Raw genomic sequence first — 17,859 nt, 5'->3', positions numbered from 1 at the left:
ATGACTGTAGCGCCCAGACCGCTCGGCTAATCCCGCGCGGCTACGAACGGCATTTGTGCAATGTCCTCAATATGTTGAAAGTGTCAGTCTTAGCCAAAACCGCGTTCTGTGCTGTTATGTGCATTATGTCGGGGCTAAGTGAATTCTGACGTTGGAAAATTGTTGGTGTTGGTGTGACCGTTGCTTCTGTAACAGAAGTAACTAATCCGTTTGACATTCCAAGAGGCACCATATAGAAGATTTATACCGCTTACAGGGAAAGCGAAAACACATCATCCACTAGGTCACAAGCCGGAAGAACGAATTAAGTAGTTGTGATAAACAGTCACTGAAGAGAATTTGTGACGAAAAGTAAGTGGTCGACCACTGCAGAAGTCACTACATAGTTGAACGTCGCCATCGTGAACCATGGCTGCATAAAAACAACAAGAAGGGACCTCCATAAGCAAGGAATTTCGGGGCGATCTGACATTTCAGAACCGCTCATCAGTGACGCAGGAAAACGTGGGGTCAAAGCCATAAAACCTTGGGTATGATCAATGGAGAAACGCCATTTGGCCGGATGAGTCTTGATTCATACTGTTTCGAACATCTGTCCGACTTTATCCCAAGAGTGAAACATTATTGGCTTTCGGTGATGGTTTGGGCAGTCATATCGTGGTGTGTCATGGGTACTATGGTTACTGGGAAAGCTAGCATTACTGCCAGGAATTGTGTGACCATTTTTGCTGATCAGATCGATTCTTTGGTGTAATGTTTGTTCCCAAATGGTGGAGCCCTGTTCCAAGCAGATAGGATGCCTGTTCACACTGTTCGCTTGAATGGTTTAATGAGCATGTTCTCTAGGCACCAAAATCACCAGGTCTCAGTATTGTTGAGCCTTTGTTGTCTACTTTCAAGAGAACGGCGCGTGATCTCTATCTATCTCCAACACCGTTACTAGAACATGGCCCTGTTATGTAGGAAGAAGGGTATATCTTGTATTATTCACTTGTAAACTATACAGGACGTGAAACTTCCTGACAGATTGAAACTGTGTGCCGCACCGAGACTCGAACTCGAGAGTCCCGAGTTCGAGCCTCGGTCCGGCACACAGTTTTACTCTGTCAGGAAGTTTCATATCAGTGCACACTCCGCTGTAGAGTGAAAATCTCACTCTGTATACAGGACGTGTATTTATCCTTTTCAACATGACTGGAAGTTGTTTTCAATGCCAACGGTTTTCCTATACCCTATTAGGCACGGTAATATGTTGAACTTATTACATTTCCATATTTTTGTCCACCACTTGCTGATATTTCTTCATATACTGCGCCTTCTCGCTTGGTGGCCAGACTTAAGCAAGCTTCAGACAAGATTCCGCCAATCCGTGGAAATTATGAAGCGCAGCTCTTTGAGGAGATCAGCCAAGACCGGGAGCCATATATGATTATTCAAATCTCTGCATGATAATGAATCTAGTCTCATCGAAACTTCTGCTCAAGTAATGAATTTTTTGATACCATTTAAATTTTAGCCAGACCTCAGTTGACCTTGTCACATAAATTATTAATTTCTTATCTGTGAAAGCTTATAGGGCTTCCTAACTTTGAAATAAAACTTTCCGTAAATATATCTTGCTGCTTGTATTGCAATATATTATTGGGTATCGATCTTACACGATGAAAATTAGTAGTTAAAAATTTAAAAGTATATGATCTGAAATGAAGTCTGTGTTAGAAAAAATGCTGTGTATTTTTCATTGTTATCCTTAAACAAAATATCTGCTACCATTTATAATTTCATTAATTTGACTCTCGATAGTGAAGTCGATTTTGTGAAACGACAGGAAGCTTCTGCTTTTCGTAACGCCAAAATTTGCAGCTTTTGTTGTTAATCATTAGGTCTATAAACCTTAACTTCAATGATTATTTTCGAAAACAGTGTATAAACGGAAACAAATGAACAATGTCAATTAAAAAAGTCATGTTAGTACTAATGTGCACCTTTTCCTGTTCTCGAAGGTTGCGGAACACACACACGATTTACTTGTGCCAAGCACGACACACACCGTCAGACACGGCCAGTCAGGGCTAGACAGCTTCAGACTGGTTCAGATGATTAACGCTGCAGGTTGAAATTACTGCGTTCTCTCTGTGCTGGAAACCAGATCCGTAAGGTATTTTTGAAGAACTGTTTCTTACAATGTTATCAGAAGTCATAATTCAAGCATATAACAATAAAACTAGATGGCCAACAGATTCACAACATCTTAGCTTCTGTCGTGCAGGTGAACCCCATGACGAAACCTTCCCATGGGTTACGACGAAACAAAGGAACAAGCCCTGACATTGAGACGGCCGTGTAGGATAACTAATTTTTTTCAATTATTATGTTTATTCCCTTATAAACTATTTTACACGTTGTCAAAACTGGAACATTCATTACAACGTAACTGTGAACTTCCAAATTCGGCAGTATAAGTGAACAATAAATAAGGGAAATTCCTCATTGTATTGAACCGAGGCAAATGAGACTCCCAAGATCAATAAATTCGTGTGAGTACGCTGATGTAGAGCTTCGGAACAAAAGTAAGCTTTCAGACAAGTAAAACCCGTAAATTGTCAAATACGTACCGAACGAGGAGGTCAGAGGTAGGGCAGTGGATTCATTGTCGGGAACACGACGGTTCAAATCACCGTCTGGCCATCGAGACTGACGCATTGTGTGATTCCTCTAAAGAGCTTGAGGAGTGTTCCCGATCGGTTCTCTTGAAAAGGAACGACCGAGTTTCTTCCCCATCTTCCCGCGGTCCTAGCTCGTGTCTCTAATAATCTAGTCGTGGTTGGAACACTAAATCTTAACCTCCCTTTCATTCTCCGCCAATGACGTCACGAAGTAAGACTTTTTTAAGTTGATGTGTTTATGGTTTGCCAATGGTCTTGCTGCAATGATATCACTGGTTCCCGTCAGATCGCCGAAGTTAAGAGGCGTCTGGCTTGGCTAGCACTTGGACGGCAGGGAGAGTGGTGTGCTGACCACGTGCCCTTCCATACCTGCATCCCGTCACACCTAAGGGCTGAGAATGGCACAGCTGTCGGTTGGTACCGTTGTCCCTTCAAGCCCTTCGGACTGTGTTTGTTTGTGTTTATGGTTTCGTGTCATACTAAGTGATGAAATGTATCGTTTAACTGCTATTCTCCAAATATCCTTCGCTTCGTTGAAGTTATTTGTGACCTCTTTATACAAACTGTGCTACTCATCTCACGTTCATAAAATTAAGTCCAGTGTGCACTCGTGTATTATTAGCAACTGAGATACCATCAGCTTCGTCTATTTTCAAATGACATTTTGCCATTTCTTGCTTACAGCGCGGTACTTCTCGACGAGACAAATGCAGCGTGTAACTGTTTAATTTGACAAGAATTTGCCGGGTTTAAGGCACCTGAAATTTCAAGTTTCCCCTAGGCGTTGTGGCAGTATGAAATACATTTTTCCTGGAAATTCATGCCAGTTTGCCTCGAAGAGAAAGTAAATGAAACCCTCAAAGAAGTTTACGAGTGATCAATAGCAGTGTAGTTAAATCGACCTAAATGATTACAAATTCCACGAATTTAAATTTGACGCTATTAAATTAAATGCGCATAGTACCTCTACAGACTCCATAAGAAACACAAAATCTAAAAATTGGTAATGTTTCTCTGTTGAAGTGGCGTGGACACACAAAGTTACTTCCAGACACAATACCATCCTCTCATCAATGTACAACTGCCAGTGTCTTTACTCACATATAATACTGTATACACACACACTCAATGCTTAGTTAGGGTATTCCTTTTGGCGAACAACCCCAAATTTTTCAGACTATAGAAATCGTCCATAGGAGTAATAACGAAAACTAGAGACCGGGCTCTATTCAGATGTTGGAGTTTCTAAATATAATATGTGAGTACATTTTCTAATCAGATTTTGCGCATAAAAATTAACTTCCATAATTACTCTACAAACAGCTACGACTGTGGCCACGGAATATGATCTAATCTGAACTTCCCTTAGCAAGGCAGAATAAACGTAACACTGATTCTATCAATGACTGAAACTGTACAATAAGTTCCCTAAGAAGATTAAAGAGATTAGTAAAACAAACTTATTTGAAGAAACAGTTAAAAAATTTCTTTTTAGTAATACATTCTACACAGCGATGAACTACTTAGATAAATCGGTGTAGGGGCTTTGTGAAAAAATATGGCTAGAAGAGAATGATAATAAAATACCTTCCATTTCACACCAGATATTTGCACTATAGTGTATTTTGTCTTTTCTGGGAAAAATCTACTCTCTAGCCGTACCATTTGTAGTACTAACATCTTATCCTTTTTCTGAGCTCAGCTTTCACCATTATGGAGACATACTGACTCTATTTCTCAAGAAAGAAAGTCGCGGTACACAAAATTTGATTCAATCATCGTTGCAATGGTCCTGGTATTAGCTGATCGCGTGCGCAGTGTTGCATTATGAAATAATGTGTGTATAGTGTACGTAGCCTGTGTAACGTGTACAGTCATCCATGTAGGGAAATGGGGAAATAGCGTAGCACTAGCTTTTTGCATTATTAACTTTACTCTACAAGAGTACTGCACGCTAGGACAAGACTATGTTAATACGCTGTTTTCAACAAACTTGCCTTGTATTTGGTAAGTTGTGGCATCCAATCTCCATCCGGCCATATAAATTTTGATATTCCATGGTTTCCCTAAATTACTTCACGCAAATGCTGGGGTGGGTCCTGTTATACGGCCATGGCTTGCTACCTGTCCTATCCATGTAAAATTAGATAAATGTGCGCAAACAAGAATTCATTATGTAAGAACACTAGTACCACGACACGTCGAATATTCTTCTCAGTGTTAGCCACCGATGAATATAGTTACTACAACTACTGCTACTGCTACCTGCTTCCTCAAAATAATATGCAGAATCATGTTTCAGATCCAGAGATTGGTAAGGTCTAATTCATCAGGCAGAGAACGCTTCCGAAAATCTGTCAATATCTGTGTGACTCAGTCCGATATTTCGTAAAAAAAGGAAAGATTAGTTAATGTAGCTAGGAAGCAATAACTGTGCATATAGTTCACTGATTTAGGAGATAATGCTGATACCAAGAACTTGTCACAGCTCCTAAATGTATATAATGATATGCTCATACCAACGCGCACTTAATTATTTGTTGCTGTTCTTGATTCGTATCCTTTGAAGCATACATGATATAGCCCTCGCGTCATGTCTTGTATTAGTGACGTCTGCTGTGTCCATATTTGCCAAAGAAGCAAAGATTTTAAAAGAGTATCAGCTACTGGATATTCTTAAGGTAATATAAAAAATAGAAGAGTATGCTGAAAAGTAAATGCATCCGGCGTTTTTATTCTCTTCTCAATATCGGTTAAGGTATTGCATGTCATCCATGTTACTCGGTCAGTTTCCTCCCTCAGCTGAAGCTAGTTGCAGCCCTCTGCCGCTAAAGGACTCCGAATTTTAGTATGTAACATGGCTGTGTGTAACGTGAATTGTCGGTGCGTGTGAAACAGCGTGTAGCAGTTGAGTTTCTCACTGCATAAATGTGCCTACAATTGAAATTCATGCGTTTTGCGCGTGATGGCGATGGGTATCTCAACAACACTACGACATGAGATGAAAGTGCATTTCACCATTCAGAACCTGAAAACAAAAGAGCATAAACGGAGAACCGCCACAGAGGATCACGGACGCCAAAAGTTTCAAGATCAAGCCATCAGTATGCAAAGTCACGCTCACAGTGTTCTGGGATGTTCTAGGAGTCGCGCATTTGGAATTCGTACCTAGAGGCCGCAACAAAAAAGTGAGAAGTTACTGCGAGACCCTCAGAAAACTGCGAGCCCAAATTCGAAGGATTCGTTAGCACACGAAGCATCCTCTCCTTCAGCGTGGCAGCGCCGCAACACGCACAAGCGCTGCGATATGTGCAACAATCCCGACGCCTTGGGTCCACTGTTGACGAGCAGCCTCCATACTGGCCCGACGTGGCCCGTCCGATTTCAATTTGTTTCAAAAAGGTAAAGAACATCATGGACTTCGTTTTGATAGTGATGAAGCGATGCAAGCAGAGTTGTGGTTGTTGTCCCGTCAACGAAGTCAAGGATTATACAGTGACGGTGTCAACACACTGGTCTCTCGCTGGAAGAAATGTATTCGTCACCAGGGTGACTACGTTGAGAAACAAATAGATAAACGCGAAGACTAAAGATATTGAATGTTAATAACGTTTGCTTTATTTAAAAAGCTCTAAGAATTTTCAGATCAAAAATCAAGGGCATTACTTTTCAGAACGCCGTCGTAGATTCTATAACAGTTTTCTCTGAAGTTCCTTTTTTTCCAGTTTCAGTTATGTGTTGCCCAGACAGAAATATTGCTCCCTAGCATTACGTCGACGACTGTGGCTGCAACTGTCATTTCCAACCCTTCACTGCTTCTGCCCATTCGCGTTCATATTCTTTTACCGCTACTTGGAGTTTAATACACTTTACGGTAGGTAGCTATTCTGTGACCATCGATATAGCTTTACAGAAGATTCGTGACTGCACTACCGTCGGTGCTACATGTTCTAATGAAAGGGGTTTCTAATTTACTATGCATAAGCTCCTTTCTGGAAGGCACCTATCAACGTCTTACTATTCCATTTAGTTTTCATTGCACTCTTCCGTTTCATCCCATTTACTTCAGACACCGACCCACAGAATTCCTTCGTGTGTAAGTCAAGCAGAATATTTTCCTCTCACATTGAGGGTGAACATCAGCTGCCGTAGTGCAGATTATATTATTCTTATGGATTTGGTAATTGTAATATTCCTCTACAGACTCTTGAATTTGCTTTCGTCTGCTTATTTTGATTGCCGTTTTTACGACCTCACTGTCATATTTCTCTCGCACATCTAATCACATTTCAGCGGCCGTTCGTTTCCTCCAGCTTCACGTTATGGCTCTTTCCGCAGCGCCATGGAGTTCTGTGAGTTATTTCCATCGCCGCTTCCTCGAGTGCAATATTTGAAATTCCAGGAGATGGAGGTAGGCGGCGTTTTAACGTTCCGGCCTCATTTCTGCGAAAAGGCGACCAGGCAAATAATCAGGAGAAATGCTTTTGTTTTTCTTAGAATTTTTGTGAGAGCATTTCGATACATGTGCTGTGTCATCTTGGTCAGTGCTTCGTTTATTATTTAACATCTCAGAGCACGTGACTGCCTGTTTTTCATCTCGTACAAAACAACAGACACTGTATTGGGATGCTTTTGTCTGTTTCCGGGCAAAAATCTTCAGTAATAATTTGACACGAACTGATTCACGTTCGCTGTTTTCGCACGAATTTAAACAAAAAGTTTTGTGACAAGTAGAAAACGGTTAATTTTAGATCACCCAGTAGAAAAGAAGAAAACTACATCACTGTGGTTTTGGATACAATTAAGAAAGAAAACAAATAACATTTTGTTCTCTGGTGACAATTGTCTCAAAGCGTACCTCTAGAGCTGATCCACTTGCTAAATTAATTTTATATGTTTTCGTGTTGGTAAATGTGTGACTACGTATTCACAAAAAGACAGTTACTGAAGCACGCAGGCTAAAGGTGATATTTCTTAATTACCTAGTAGACCAATTTCAGCTGTCAGTTGTTTTGCTTACATAGTGATGTGTAACGCCTAATGTTTGTAGACGACGCGTTGCTATTAATCAGAACTAATTTCATGATGCAACGTTTTATTTAATAGTGACATGGCAAAAGTTTTTCCGCAAGTTACAGTACGAGTACGTGCTGTTATTTTTCTGTAAGAATGACTCTCAGAACTTCCACATTTGCAGATTAATAACCAAGATATGATCAATAGAAACATCTTCGTAATTATGAGGTTAGCTCAATGTGTATTTGACAACAGAAACAAATTCGCTGTGCCGGTCGGTGAATTCTACAGAAACTACAGTAACATTATGACAGCCCAGAGGAAGTTTAATGTTTTTCAAAGATATACACACAACATTTTCAATAATTTTTTGGAAGTATTCCAGTCTCTGTTTTCCTCTGCAATTTTTATCCTCCCATCACGCCGTAGTTCCGTCGAGGTTATCTTTCGGTGCCGTAACCCCTTTTTTCTTCCATGTGTTCCTCAATTTGCCGTATGTGTGGAGAAACTCCTTATTTGTCATCAGTCCACCTAATTTTCAGAATCAACACGTCTGATACTTCAATGCTCTTCTTTAACTGTTTCCTCGCAGTCCATGATTCACTTCCCTAAAATTCTGTGCTGTAAACGCACATTCTCAGAAATTTTCTCCCCAAGATGAGGCCGATGTCTGATAGCAGCAGATTTCTTTGGGCTAGAAATATCGTTATTGCAGGTGCTAGTCTGCTTCTTATATCGTCTTTGCTTTATCCATCACGTGTTATTTTACTTTCAAGATAGCAGACTTGTTTCACTTTGTCTACTTTATAAGCCGGCCAGTGTGGCCGAGCGGTTGTAGGCCCTTCAGTCTGGAACCGCGCGACCGCTACGATCGCAGGTTCGAATCCTGCCTCGGGCATGGATGTGTGTGATGTCCTTAGGTTAGTTAGGTTTAAGTAGTTCTAAGTTCTAGGGGACTGATGACCTCATATGTTAAGTCCCATAGTGCTCAGAGCCATTTGAACCATTCTATATTCAGTAGAATGTTATAATTAACATGTGCTGGAATACTTCCTCACTTTCAACGAGGATATCCGTCACTGCTTCTTCGATGCATAGCCTGAACAGTAGGTAAGACAGACTGCACCATTTCTTCACATGAAATATACTCGCAGTGCGAATACGAACAACCATCAGCTGCATAAGGAAATGACGACAATGAAGATTTGTGCCGGACCGGAATTCGAACCAAGATTTTCACCTTTCGAGAGCGGTCGCCTGAACTGCTTTGGCTATTCCTGAAAACGACCACAGGCAGCCCGAAATTTCCATATCTTGTCGTTCCAGCGTACAACCTGCACTGTACACATGTAATGTATTTCCCGTATTTTAACTGAAAGTCGCTGCCTGGCATTGTTAGATAAATGCGATATAGCGGGGCCTGTGTTGTTAAGAATGAAGAAGAAGGAAGCATGGTTCCCACGGACATGCATGCGTGCCCCCTTCCGATACGAGAATTACGTAATATGTATACAATTAGAGGTTGTGACTGCAGGAACGAAAACATACGGAAGTTATGCGCTTCGTGCATAAATAGCCAAAGCTCTTAAGGCGACCGCTCGCGTAAAACGGGAAATTTGGGTTCGACCCCCGGATTGTCACCAAGTTTCGATGTCAACATTCCCTTAAACAGCTGATGTTGTTCGTATTCGCAGCCGCCAATACTTGTCATGTGTACCATAACGGCTGTAGTCATCACACTGCCTGTACCTTCGGACAGGCATGGATATCCGAATGAATACTGCGTCGTTTTTCTTAACAACGCAGGCACTGCAGTTTATAATTGCTAATGGAAGCGATTGTTTCTCACATTCCTATTTTTCCCTCTTGGTTCTTGTATACATTGTACTTTACTCGCCTATCTTTGCAAATGGCAGCTGTTTTCCGTAGAGTGTCGACCATCGTGGACCGGTTGGCATTGTCGAATGCTCTTATTTTTACATGTGCCTTGTATTGTTGCAGCTCGTGGGCGTGTCCATGGTCGGGCTCACGCTGTGGCTTAAGACCGAGCCTGGCTTCAACGAGTGGGTGAACGACCTGAGCATCGAGGAGTTCTTCACCGGCCTCTACGTGCTGCTGGCTGGTGGCATCATCATAATGCTGGTGGCCTTTCTTGGCTGCTGCGGCGCTCTGATGGAGAACACCGTGCTCCTGTACGGGGTAAGTACAGATATATCGCTCCACTGGAAACAGCCAACAACGAGTAACAAACGAATTGTGTGGATAACAGTTGCTGAAACGATAGCAACACTGAAACTACACTCCTGGAAATTGAAATAAGAACACCGTGAATTCATTGTCCCAGGAAGGGGAAACTTTATTGACACATTCCTGGGGTCAGATACATCACATGATCACACTGACAGAACCACAGGCACATAGACACAGGCAACAGAGCATGCACAAAGTCGGCACTAGTACAGTGTATATCCACCTTTCGCAGCAATGCAGGCTGCTATTCTCCCATGGAGACGATCGTAGAGATGCTGGATGTAGTCCTGTGGAACGGCTTGCCATGCCATTTCCACCTGGCGCCTCAGTTGGACCAGCGTTCGTGCTGGACGTGCAGACCGCGTGAGACGACGCTTCATCCAGTCCCAAACATGCTCAATGGGGGACAGATCCGGAGATCTTGCTGGCCAGGGTAGTTGACTTACACCTTCTAGAGCACGTTGGGTGGCACGGGATACATGCGGACGTGCATTGTCCTGTTGGAACAGCAAGTTCCCTTGCCGGTCTAGGAATGGTAGAACGATGGGTTCGATGACGGTTTGGATGTACCGTGCACTATTCAGTGTCTCCTCGACGATCACCAGTGGTATACGGCCAGTGTAGGAGATCGCTCCCCACACCATGATGCCGGGTGTTGGCCCTGTGTGCCTCGGTCGTATGCAGTCCTGATTGTGGCGCTCACCTGCACGGCGCCAAACACGCATACGACCATCATTGGCACCAAGGCAGAAGCGACTCTCATCGCTGAAGACGACACGTCTCCATTCGGCCCTCCATTCACGCCTGTCGCGACACCACTGGAGGCGGGCTGCACGATGTTGGGGCGTGAGCGGAAGACGGCCTAACGGTGTGCGGGACCGTAGCCCAGCTTCATGGAGACGGTTGCGAATGGTCCTCGCCGATACCCCAGGAGCAACAGTGTCCCTAATTTGCTGGGAAGTGGCGGTGCGGTCCCCTACGGCACTGCGTAGGATCCTACGGTCTTGGCGTGCATCCGTGCGTCGCTGCGGTCCGGTCCCAGGTCGACGGGCACGTGCACCTTCCGCAGACCACTGGCGACAACATCGATGTACTGTGGAGACCTCACGCCCCACGTGTTGAGCAATTCGGCGGTACGTCCACCCGGCCTCCCGCATGCCCACTATACGCCCTCGCTCAAAGTCCGTCAACTGCACATACGGTTCACGTCCACGCTGTCGCGGCATGCTACCAGTGTTAAAGACTGCGATGGAGCTCCGTATGCCACGGCAAACTGGCTGACACTGACGGCGGCGGTGCACAAATGCTGCGCAGCTAGCGCCATTCGACGGCCAAGACCGCGGTTCCTGGTGTGTCCGCTGTGCCGTGCGTGTAATCATTGCTTGTACAGCCCTCTCGCAGTGTCCGGAGCAAGTATGGTGGGTCTGACACACCGGTGTCAATGTGTTCTTTTTTCCATTTCCAGGAGTGTATTTCCCGAAGCACCAGATTAGGGATGGAATGATGTCTCTGATTTGGTTCAGGTCCCTGTACACGCTGTTGTGCACATGTGTCTTATACTCAAGGGGAAGCTACATTTGTATACATATCACATCTTGGCAGGTATTTGGCACGTGGCGCTAACATGAATTAGTCTCATACAGTGTAACCTATGTCACATGGACTTTTTCTGTACCAAAATCACAGTTCGGTAATTTTGGTGTACTACATAAATGACCTATAACATGCTAGGTTTACCGGCGGTATTGGTAGGATTGGTTGCAAAAGAAACACAATGAATGTTGAAACACGTATGTATTCAGTAGCAGCGATGGCGAGGCATGACAGAATCTCTGACCAGATAGTTTTTTATCGTTGCTAGTCTGCGCTTGACCGCGCGAGAGTTCAGTTGCGTGTAGCGAGCCGGCAGGAACAGTAGTGGTACGTAGCGAGTCGCGAAAGCATGTAGTTCAGTTGCGAGTTAGCAGTTCGAGAGCAGTAGTCAGTCAGTACAATAGTGTGTGAGGAGTCGGCGGGGGTCGACATGGGTCTCTGGTCACGATTCAGGACGAGGTATATTGTTAAATAAGGTAATGAAGCACCATTGCGCTCAGCTAATAATGTATTGTAATTGTAATTAACTGGTTGAAGAATTGCCCCAATAATAATTTTTTTTTCAAAGCAATCGTTATTAAAAAAGAAAAAAATAATTACAATTGAATGTTCATTTCTCAATTTTGTGTCGAGTTTACATTGGGCCATTATTTTTCAATATTTTTGTAGCGAAGGTACAGTCGCTTTTATTTCAATTTAACGATGTTTTGTGGGAGCTCAATAACATTTGGGTCCTTATTAATCAGTAATCTTGTGGGGAAATAACTTTTGGCACGTTTGCATTATCATAGACATTTCCATTTATTTATTTCTTGGGAGGTTACACTTGGCGACATCCGGTCCAGGATCGTATTTCTTTGAGAATCTTCTGAAAAGTAGCCAGATATCTGCTCTCATTTACTAAAATATAATTAGCATTTTTGCGCAACGCTTTTACTAATTTTGTGACTTTCTTTCCTCAGATCATCGGGAATTCGTTGCTCCGTTGTATTTGTGTTTGTTGCTTTTTGCATTGTGCTTATTTCATTTGTGAATAATTATGACTATTGTAAAAATGCCGCGAAAGACTATTAATAGTGCATCGCGAGGTATTATGAATGAAATAACCGAATTAAATAACTTCACCGATAGTACTTGCGACACGCAATATAATGATGACAATTCACCGTTTACTGACAATCATCCAAATGATGAACAAGCGAACTCAATTGTGTCCTCTGTTAATTTGACGACAATTGATGACGCGGGACGCTCTGTTGCAATGAGTGCTGCCCAGCTTAACACACCCGGTTTGCAGGATTTAAGTAATGAACAGACAAATTTGTCTAATGAAAATGAACAGTATACTCAAAGTAGGACACATGTATTTAATTCCGATTTAGTGAATAACAGTGCACATCCGACTGGCGAACCTTTTCAAGAATCACAGAGTGACCAAATGGTTACACAAAATGTGACAATTGCAGGTACACCATCAAACTGCACAGAGAATAGAGTAGGTAATATTGGCTTGGAACAAATTGTGGCAATATTGCTTCAACAGAGTGAAGATAACAAACAATTTAAGAACGAAGTTAATGAAAATTTCAAACAACTTAATGAAAATAACGTTAATCTCAAACAACAGTTAAATGAAAAATTAGACAACAATTCCAGACAGCTTAGTGAACAAATTAGAGCCGTTGCCGCGCAGTGTCATGACACTAAGGAACAGTTACGCGAGGAAATTGAGGCTTGTTCAAGAAAAAGTAGCGAAGAGATTAGATCTGTTGCGCAAGAATTAAGAGATATGCAAACAACTGCAACAGAATCACTTAGAGAAGAAATTAATGCAGTCGGTAAACAATGGTCTGAAAAAGCAATACAATTACGCGACGAGCTTAAGGTAATGACAGCAGAACTCTCGCGCACAATGAATGCCACTGTTTATTGTAAATGCCCATATTATTAATGCTATGACTGTAATTAACTGATTTTCAATAATGACTTCTTCTGATTTTCAATAATGACTTCTTAATAATACAAAAAAATGATGCTTTGTAACTGGCCAACGAATGCCACTGTTTCGTATATTTTAAATTTGTATTATGTCACTTTTATGCTATATATATGAATACTGGTAGCTTGATGCTACACTCATTAGCTCTTGTTTTGAATAATGACTTCTGTTGGTTTGTAACTGGCCATTGATTGCCACTGTTCGCTGTAATCAGATGATTTATGAACATTATTCTGTAATACTTCATACGTGGTACAGAAATGTTCAGTAACTGGGCGATGAGTGCCACTAATTACTTAAATCAGTTGTTAGACTAGTGTAATTATCATTGAAGACTAATATGTGACTTAATGTCCTTCACCTTCTGACCTGACTACCCTGAATTACTGCAATATCCATTTGTCCTGTGTATCCTCGTGATCATGGAGCACTATATTTGGTTTTTGCACTAATTCTACGTTGGTATGCCTTGTAAAAGCGTGGTGTTGACACGACATGCTGTCCACCACCGTGAGCGATGGAGACGTTATTATGGTCCCTCTGTTTGGTGCACCTGATGTACTGCCAAAATGATAACATGGAATATTACAGTATCTTGGCTACGCTGATAAACTCTTATGGGAAAAGAACTTCAGATTGTCTCACTTGGTGTTGTACCTCTGACCAGAGAGTTTTTTATCGTTGCTAGTCTGCGCTTGACTGCGAGAGAGTTCAGTTGCGTGTAGCGAGCCGGCAGGAACAGTAGTGGTACGTAGCGAGTCGCGAAAGCATGTAGTTCAGTTGCGAGTTAGCAGTTCGAGAGCAGTAGTCAGTCAGTACAGTAGTGTGTGAGGAGTCGGCGGGGGTCGACATGGGTCTCTGATCACGATTCAGGACGAGGTATATTGTTAAACAAGGTAATGAAGCACCATTGCGCTCAGCTAATAATGTATTGTAATTGTAATTAACTGGTTGAAGAATTGCCCCAATAATAATTTTTTTTTCAAAGCAATCATTATTAAAAAAGAAAAAAATCATTACAATTGAATGTTCATTTCTCAATTTTGTGTCGAGTTTACATTGGGCCATTATTTTTCAATATTTTTGTAGCGATGGTACAGTCGCTTTTATTTCAATTTAACGATGGTTTGTGGGAGCTCAACAACATTTGGGTCATTATTATTCAGTAATCTTGTGGGGAAATAACTTTTGACACGTTTTCATTATCATAGACTTTTGTTTTTATGTTTTGCTGGGAAATTACACTTGGTTCCATTTATATTTAATTACTTTCTTTCATTTTTGTGGGGAGGTTACAATGTGTAAGAGAGAAACTGGCAGGCGGCACCTTCTCTGTGGTTTTTTATTTGTTGGTTGTTTAATTAGAACACAGAGTTGCATATCATTCAGTGTTAGTCTGTTGTGCATTTTATATTCTTACATAACATAAATTGCATTTTATGTAACCAAAGCAATTACTTTTGACGTAAGTTCAGTTTTCATCCACGAACATTATATACAGGGTGAGTCACGAAGATATGCAGTAGACCGGTGTGGCCGAGCGGATCTAGGCGCTTCAGCCTGGAACCGCGCGACCGCTACGGTGGCAGGTTCGATTCCTGCCTCGGGCATGGATGTGTGTGATGTCCTTAGGTTAGTTAGGTTTAAGTAGTTCTAAGTTCTAGGGGATTGGTGACCTCCGTTGTTAAGTCCCATAGTTCTTAGAGCCATTTTTGAAGAGATGCAAATATTTTAATATGATATTTTACAAGTAAAACTAAAGAAAAAAGTTCGTATAAACATAGGTCCGCAAATGTTTAGTTACGGAGGTACGGCTAATAAAAGATTTGGTCTGAAAATTGGCAACTTCGCAAATATGAAACCATCGCACAACTGTATGGGGTTAAGGTAATGCACGATTTCCATTTATTTTTGTTATTGGTCTGGTGAATCTAATAAAACATGACAGTCAGTACACATGAGGCATTACTTGCACGCATTATGAATGCAATAGACGAAATTAAGAACAACCCTGTGTAACTGAAACGAGCAACAAAATCTGTTGATACATGTGCAGGTAAATGCATTGAACTCGGTGGAGACATTTTTGAACATTTATTGTGAATGTATTGTGAAATTGCATGTACACTGTACAACTTCCTTAAGACTGAGCTTTGCTTTTTCCGGTTTAACATGAATTCACGTGTGCTATTGTATCAATAAAAGCAGATTATCTGACACATTCATACAGTTTCAGCTAACGATATTACCACCATTTTTCCAAACTTAAATTCTCTACAACTTCTGTTGAAAACTTTGTGCTACTCTCTGAAATTTAAAAACCAAGTTGGGCCAAGTAGTTAGCAAATTAAAAATTTTAGGAAATTACTTCCTTTCTTGTTTGCTTGTCTGGATGTTCTGGAAAACTACTGCAGATACACGACTGCGACATGTTTTATCAGATTCACCAGATCAATACCAACAAAAGAAATGGAAATCGTTATTTAGCGAAGTTACTAAATTTCATGCAAAATTTTTTATTAGCCTTAACTCCGTAACTAAACATTTGCGGACGTTTGTTTATATGAACTTTCTTCTTTAGTTTTACTTGTAGAATAACATATTAAAATATTGGCATATATTCGTGAATCATCCTATATATATATATAGGACTTTATAGAAAGTTCTCTTAATGATCATATGATCTTGTTTCACATTATAAATCAACAATTTTCGAATAAAACCTGAGTTAAACATTGACAATTCCAATTTTGTTATAAGTACTGTTTACTTTTGAGTAACAGACACGAGGATAAATATGTAGAACAAAAATGTTCTGCATGTTACCTGACCCTTTATATATCCTCATACAGTTTGTAGATGGATCACTGCTTCCAGTTTTTAGGGAAATCTAGTAAGACACTGATCACATACGTGAAGAATGCGATCTTTATGAGTTAAAGCGCAATAGGTATGCAGGACACCTAATGTACACTTTACGACCAAAGTTACTAGGAAAATTGGTGTAGTCTGTGTTTGCTTATGATGGTCTACGGTAGCTCACGGTATTTGCACAACTCTGGAGGCACACACAATACGGTCGCAAGGCAGAGAAACGGTTGGTGTTGAATATCTACGAGTATTTTTTGCCTTCTTCCAGATGGCCAAATTCAGCAATTAACTTAGGAATACAGATATTACATGGAGTGGATGAGGTTTTCTAGCTAAATGGTCAGTAGATGGCTTATTGGACTTATCCTTCCGCCACTTATTACAAGGCTTTATTTTTCGAGATACGATATTTAAAACCCAGGACAAATTTATGGAGTTACTGCTGTCAGCTGATGATATGGAACGGAGATGTTTACGTTTAAGAAACCTAGAAAATAGCATTCGGTCTTTCCAGCTGCGTCTGTGATTTTAATATTTCAAGGATCATGTGAAAAAGCTTCACAAACCTGTGCTCACTTTCGAAAGGAGCATTTCTCTCACAATAAGCTTATCAATGCATTCAGGGTCATAATTTAATTTAAAATTCGCCAACAGTGGAACACGAAGCATATAAATTGGACTATGTACGCTGTTACTCTTCTGATATACAAAAATAAGCTACAATTATTTCGCTGAAGACGGATTTCTCACCAGAGGTATAGGGTTAGTATCTTCGATTACGAATCAAAACGTCCTCGGCCCCACGTTCGGATCCTGCAACCGATTAGATTTCGAAAAAAAATCATCAGCTTTGGGGGCCAAAGACTTCCGGCCGAAGAAGTCACCCACCATCGTTCTGCCAACGGCCAACGGTCGGAGGAGCGGACAGGGGTTAAGGGCACTTAGTGTGGGAAACTGCGTCTGGAGGTGGAAGAACCAGTAATTATCAACAGAATGAGGATGAAGAAGGCAATGGAACCCACTGCATTAAAGACACAGCGGGTATCTACAGTACATGTGGCCCTTAATTGAAAAAGCGTCATGATGATCTCTTCATTGGCAAAAAATTCAGGAATAATTCCATGTTCGGATATCGAGGAGGGGACTGCCCGAGGGAGATAACAATGAGAAAAGGATTAAATAATCAACCAAATGATAACATCCTACGACTTGGATCGTGGAATGTCAGAAGTTTGAACATGGTAGGGAAGCTAAAAAATCTTAAAAGGGAAATACAAATGCTGAATCTAGATATAGTAGGAGTCAGGGAAGTAAAATGGAAAGAAGACAGGGATTTCTGGTCGGATCAGTATATTGTAGCAGCAGAAAATGGTATAACGGGAATAAGATACGTTATGAAGAGGAAAGTTGGGCAGAGAATGAGTTACTGCAAACAGTTCAGTGACAGGGTTGTTCTTATTAGAG

General features: G+C 41.4%; 1 protein-coding gene across 1 annotated transcript in view; it reads left to right on the top strand.

Annotated features, from left to right (window-relative positions):
* Positions 1-9,688: 9,688 nt before the first annotated feature.
* The window catches only part of LOC126095192 (tetraspanin-2A), a 306,747-nt gene continuing 298,576 nt past the window's right edge, over positions 9,689-17,859 (top strand). Inside the window, exon 1 of the mRNA XM_049909926.1 lies at positions 9,689-9,881. Within this exon, the coding sequence (XP_049765883.1) occupies positions 9,699-9,881 (183 nt within the window). The 5' untranslated portion in view covers positions 9,689-9,698. The remainder of the gene's footprint in view (positions 9,882-17,859) is intronic.

The sequence above is a fragment of the Schistocerca cancellata genome, chromosome 8 (genome assembly GCF_023864275.1).
Source record: "Schistocerca cancellata isolate TAMUIC-IGC-003103 chromosome 8, iqSchCanc2.1, whole genome shotgun sequence".
Lineage (NCBI taxonomy): Eukaryota > Metazoa > Arthropoda > Insecta > Orthoptera > Acrididae > Schistocerca > Schistocerca cancellata.
This window is presented reverse-complemented; position numbering and strand designations above follow the sequence as displayed.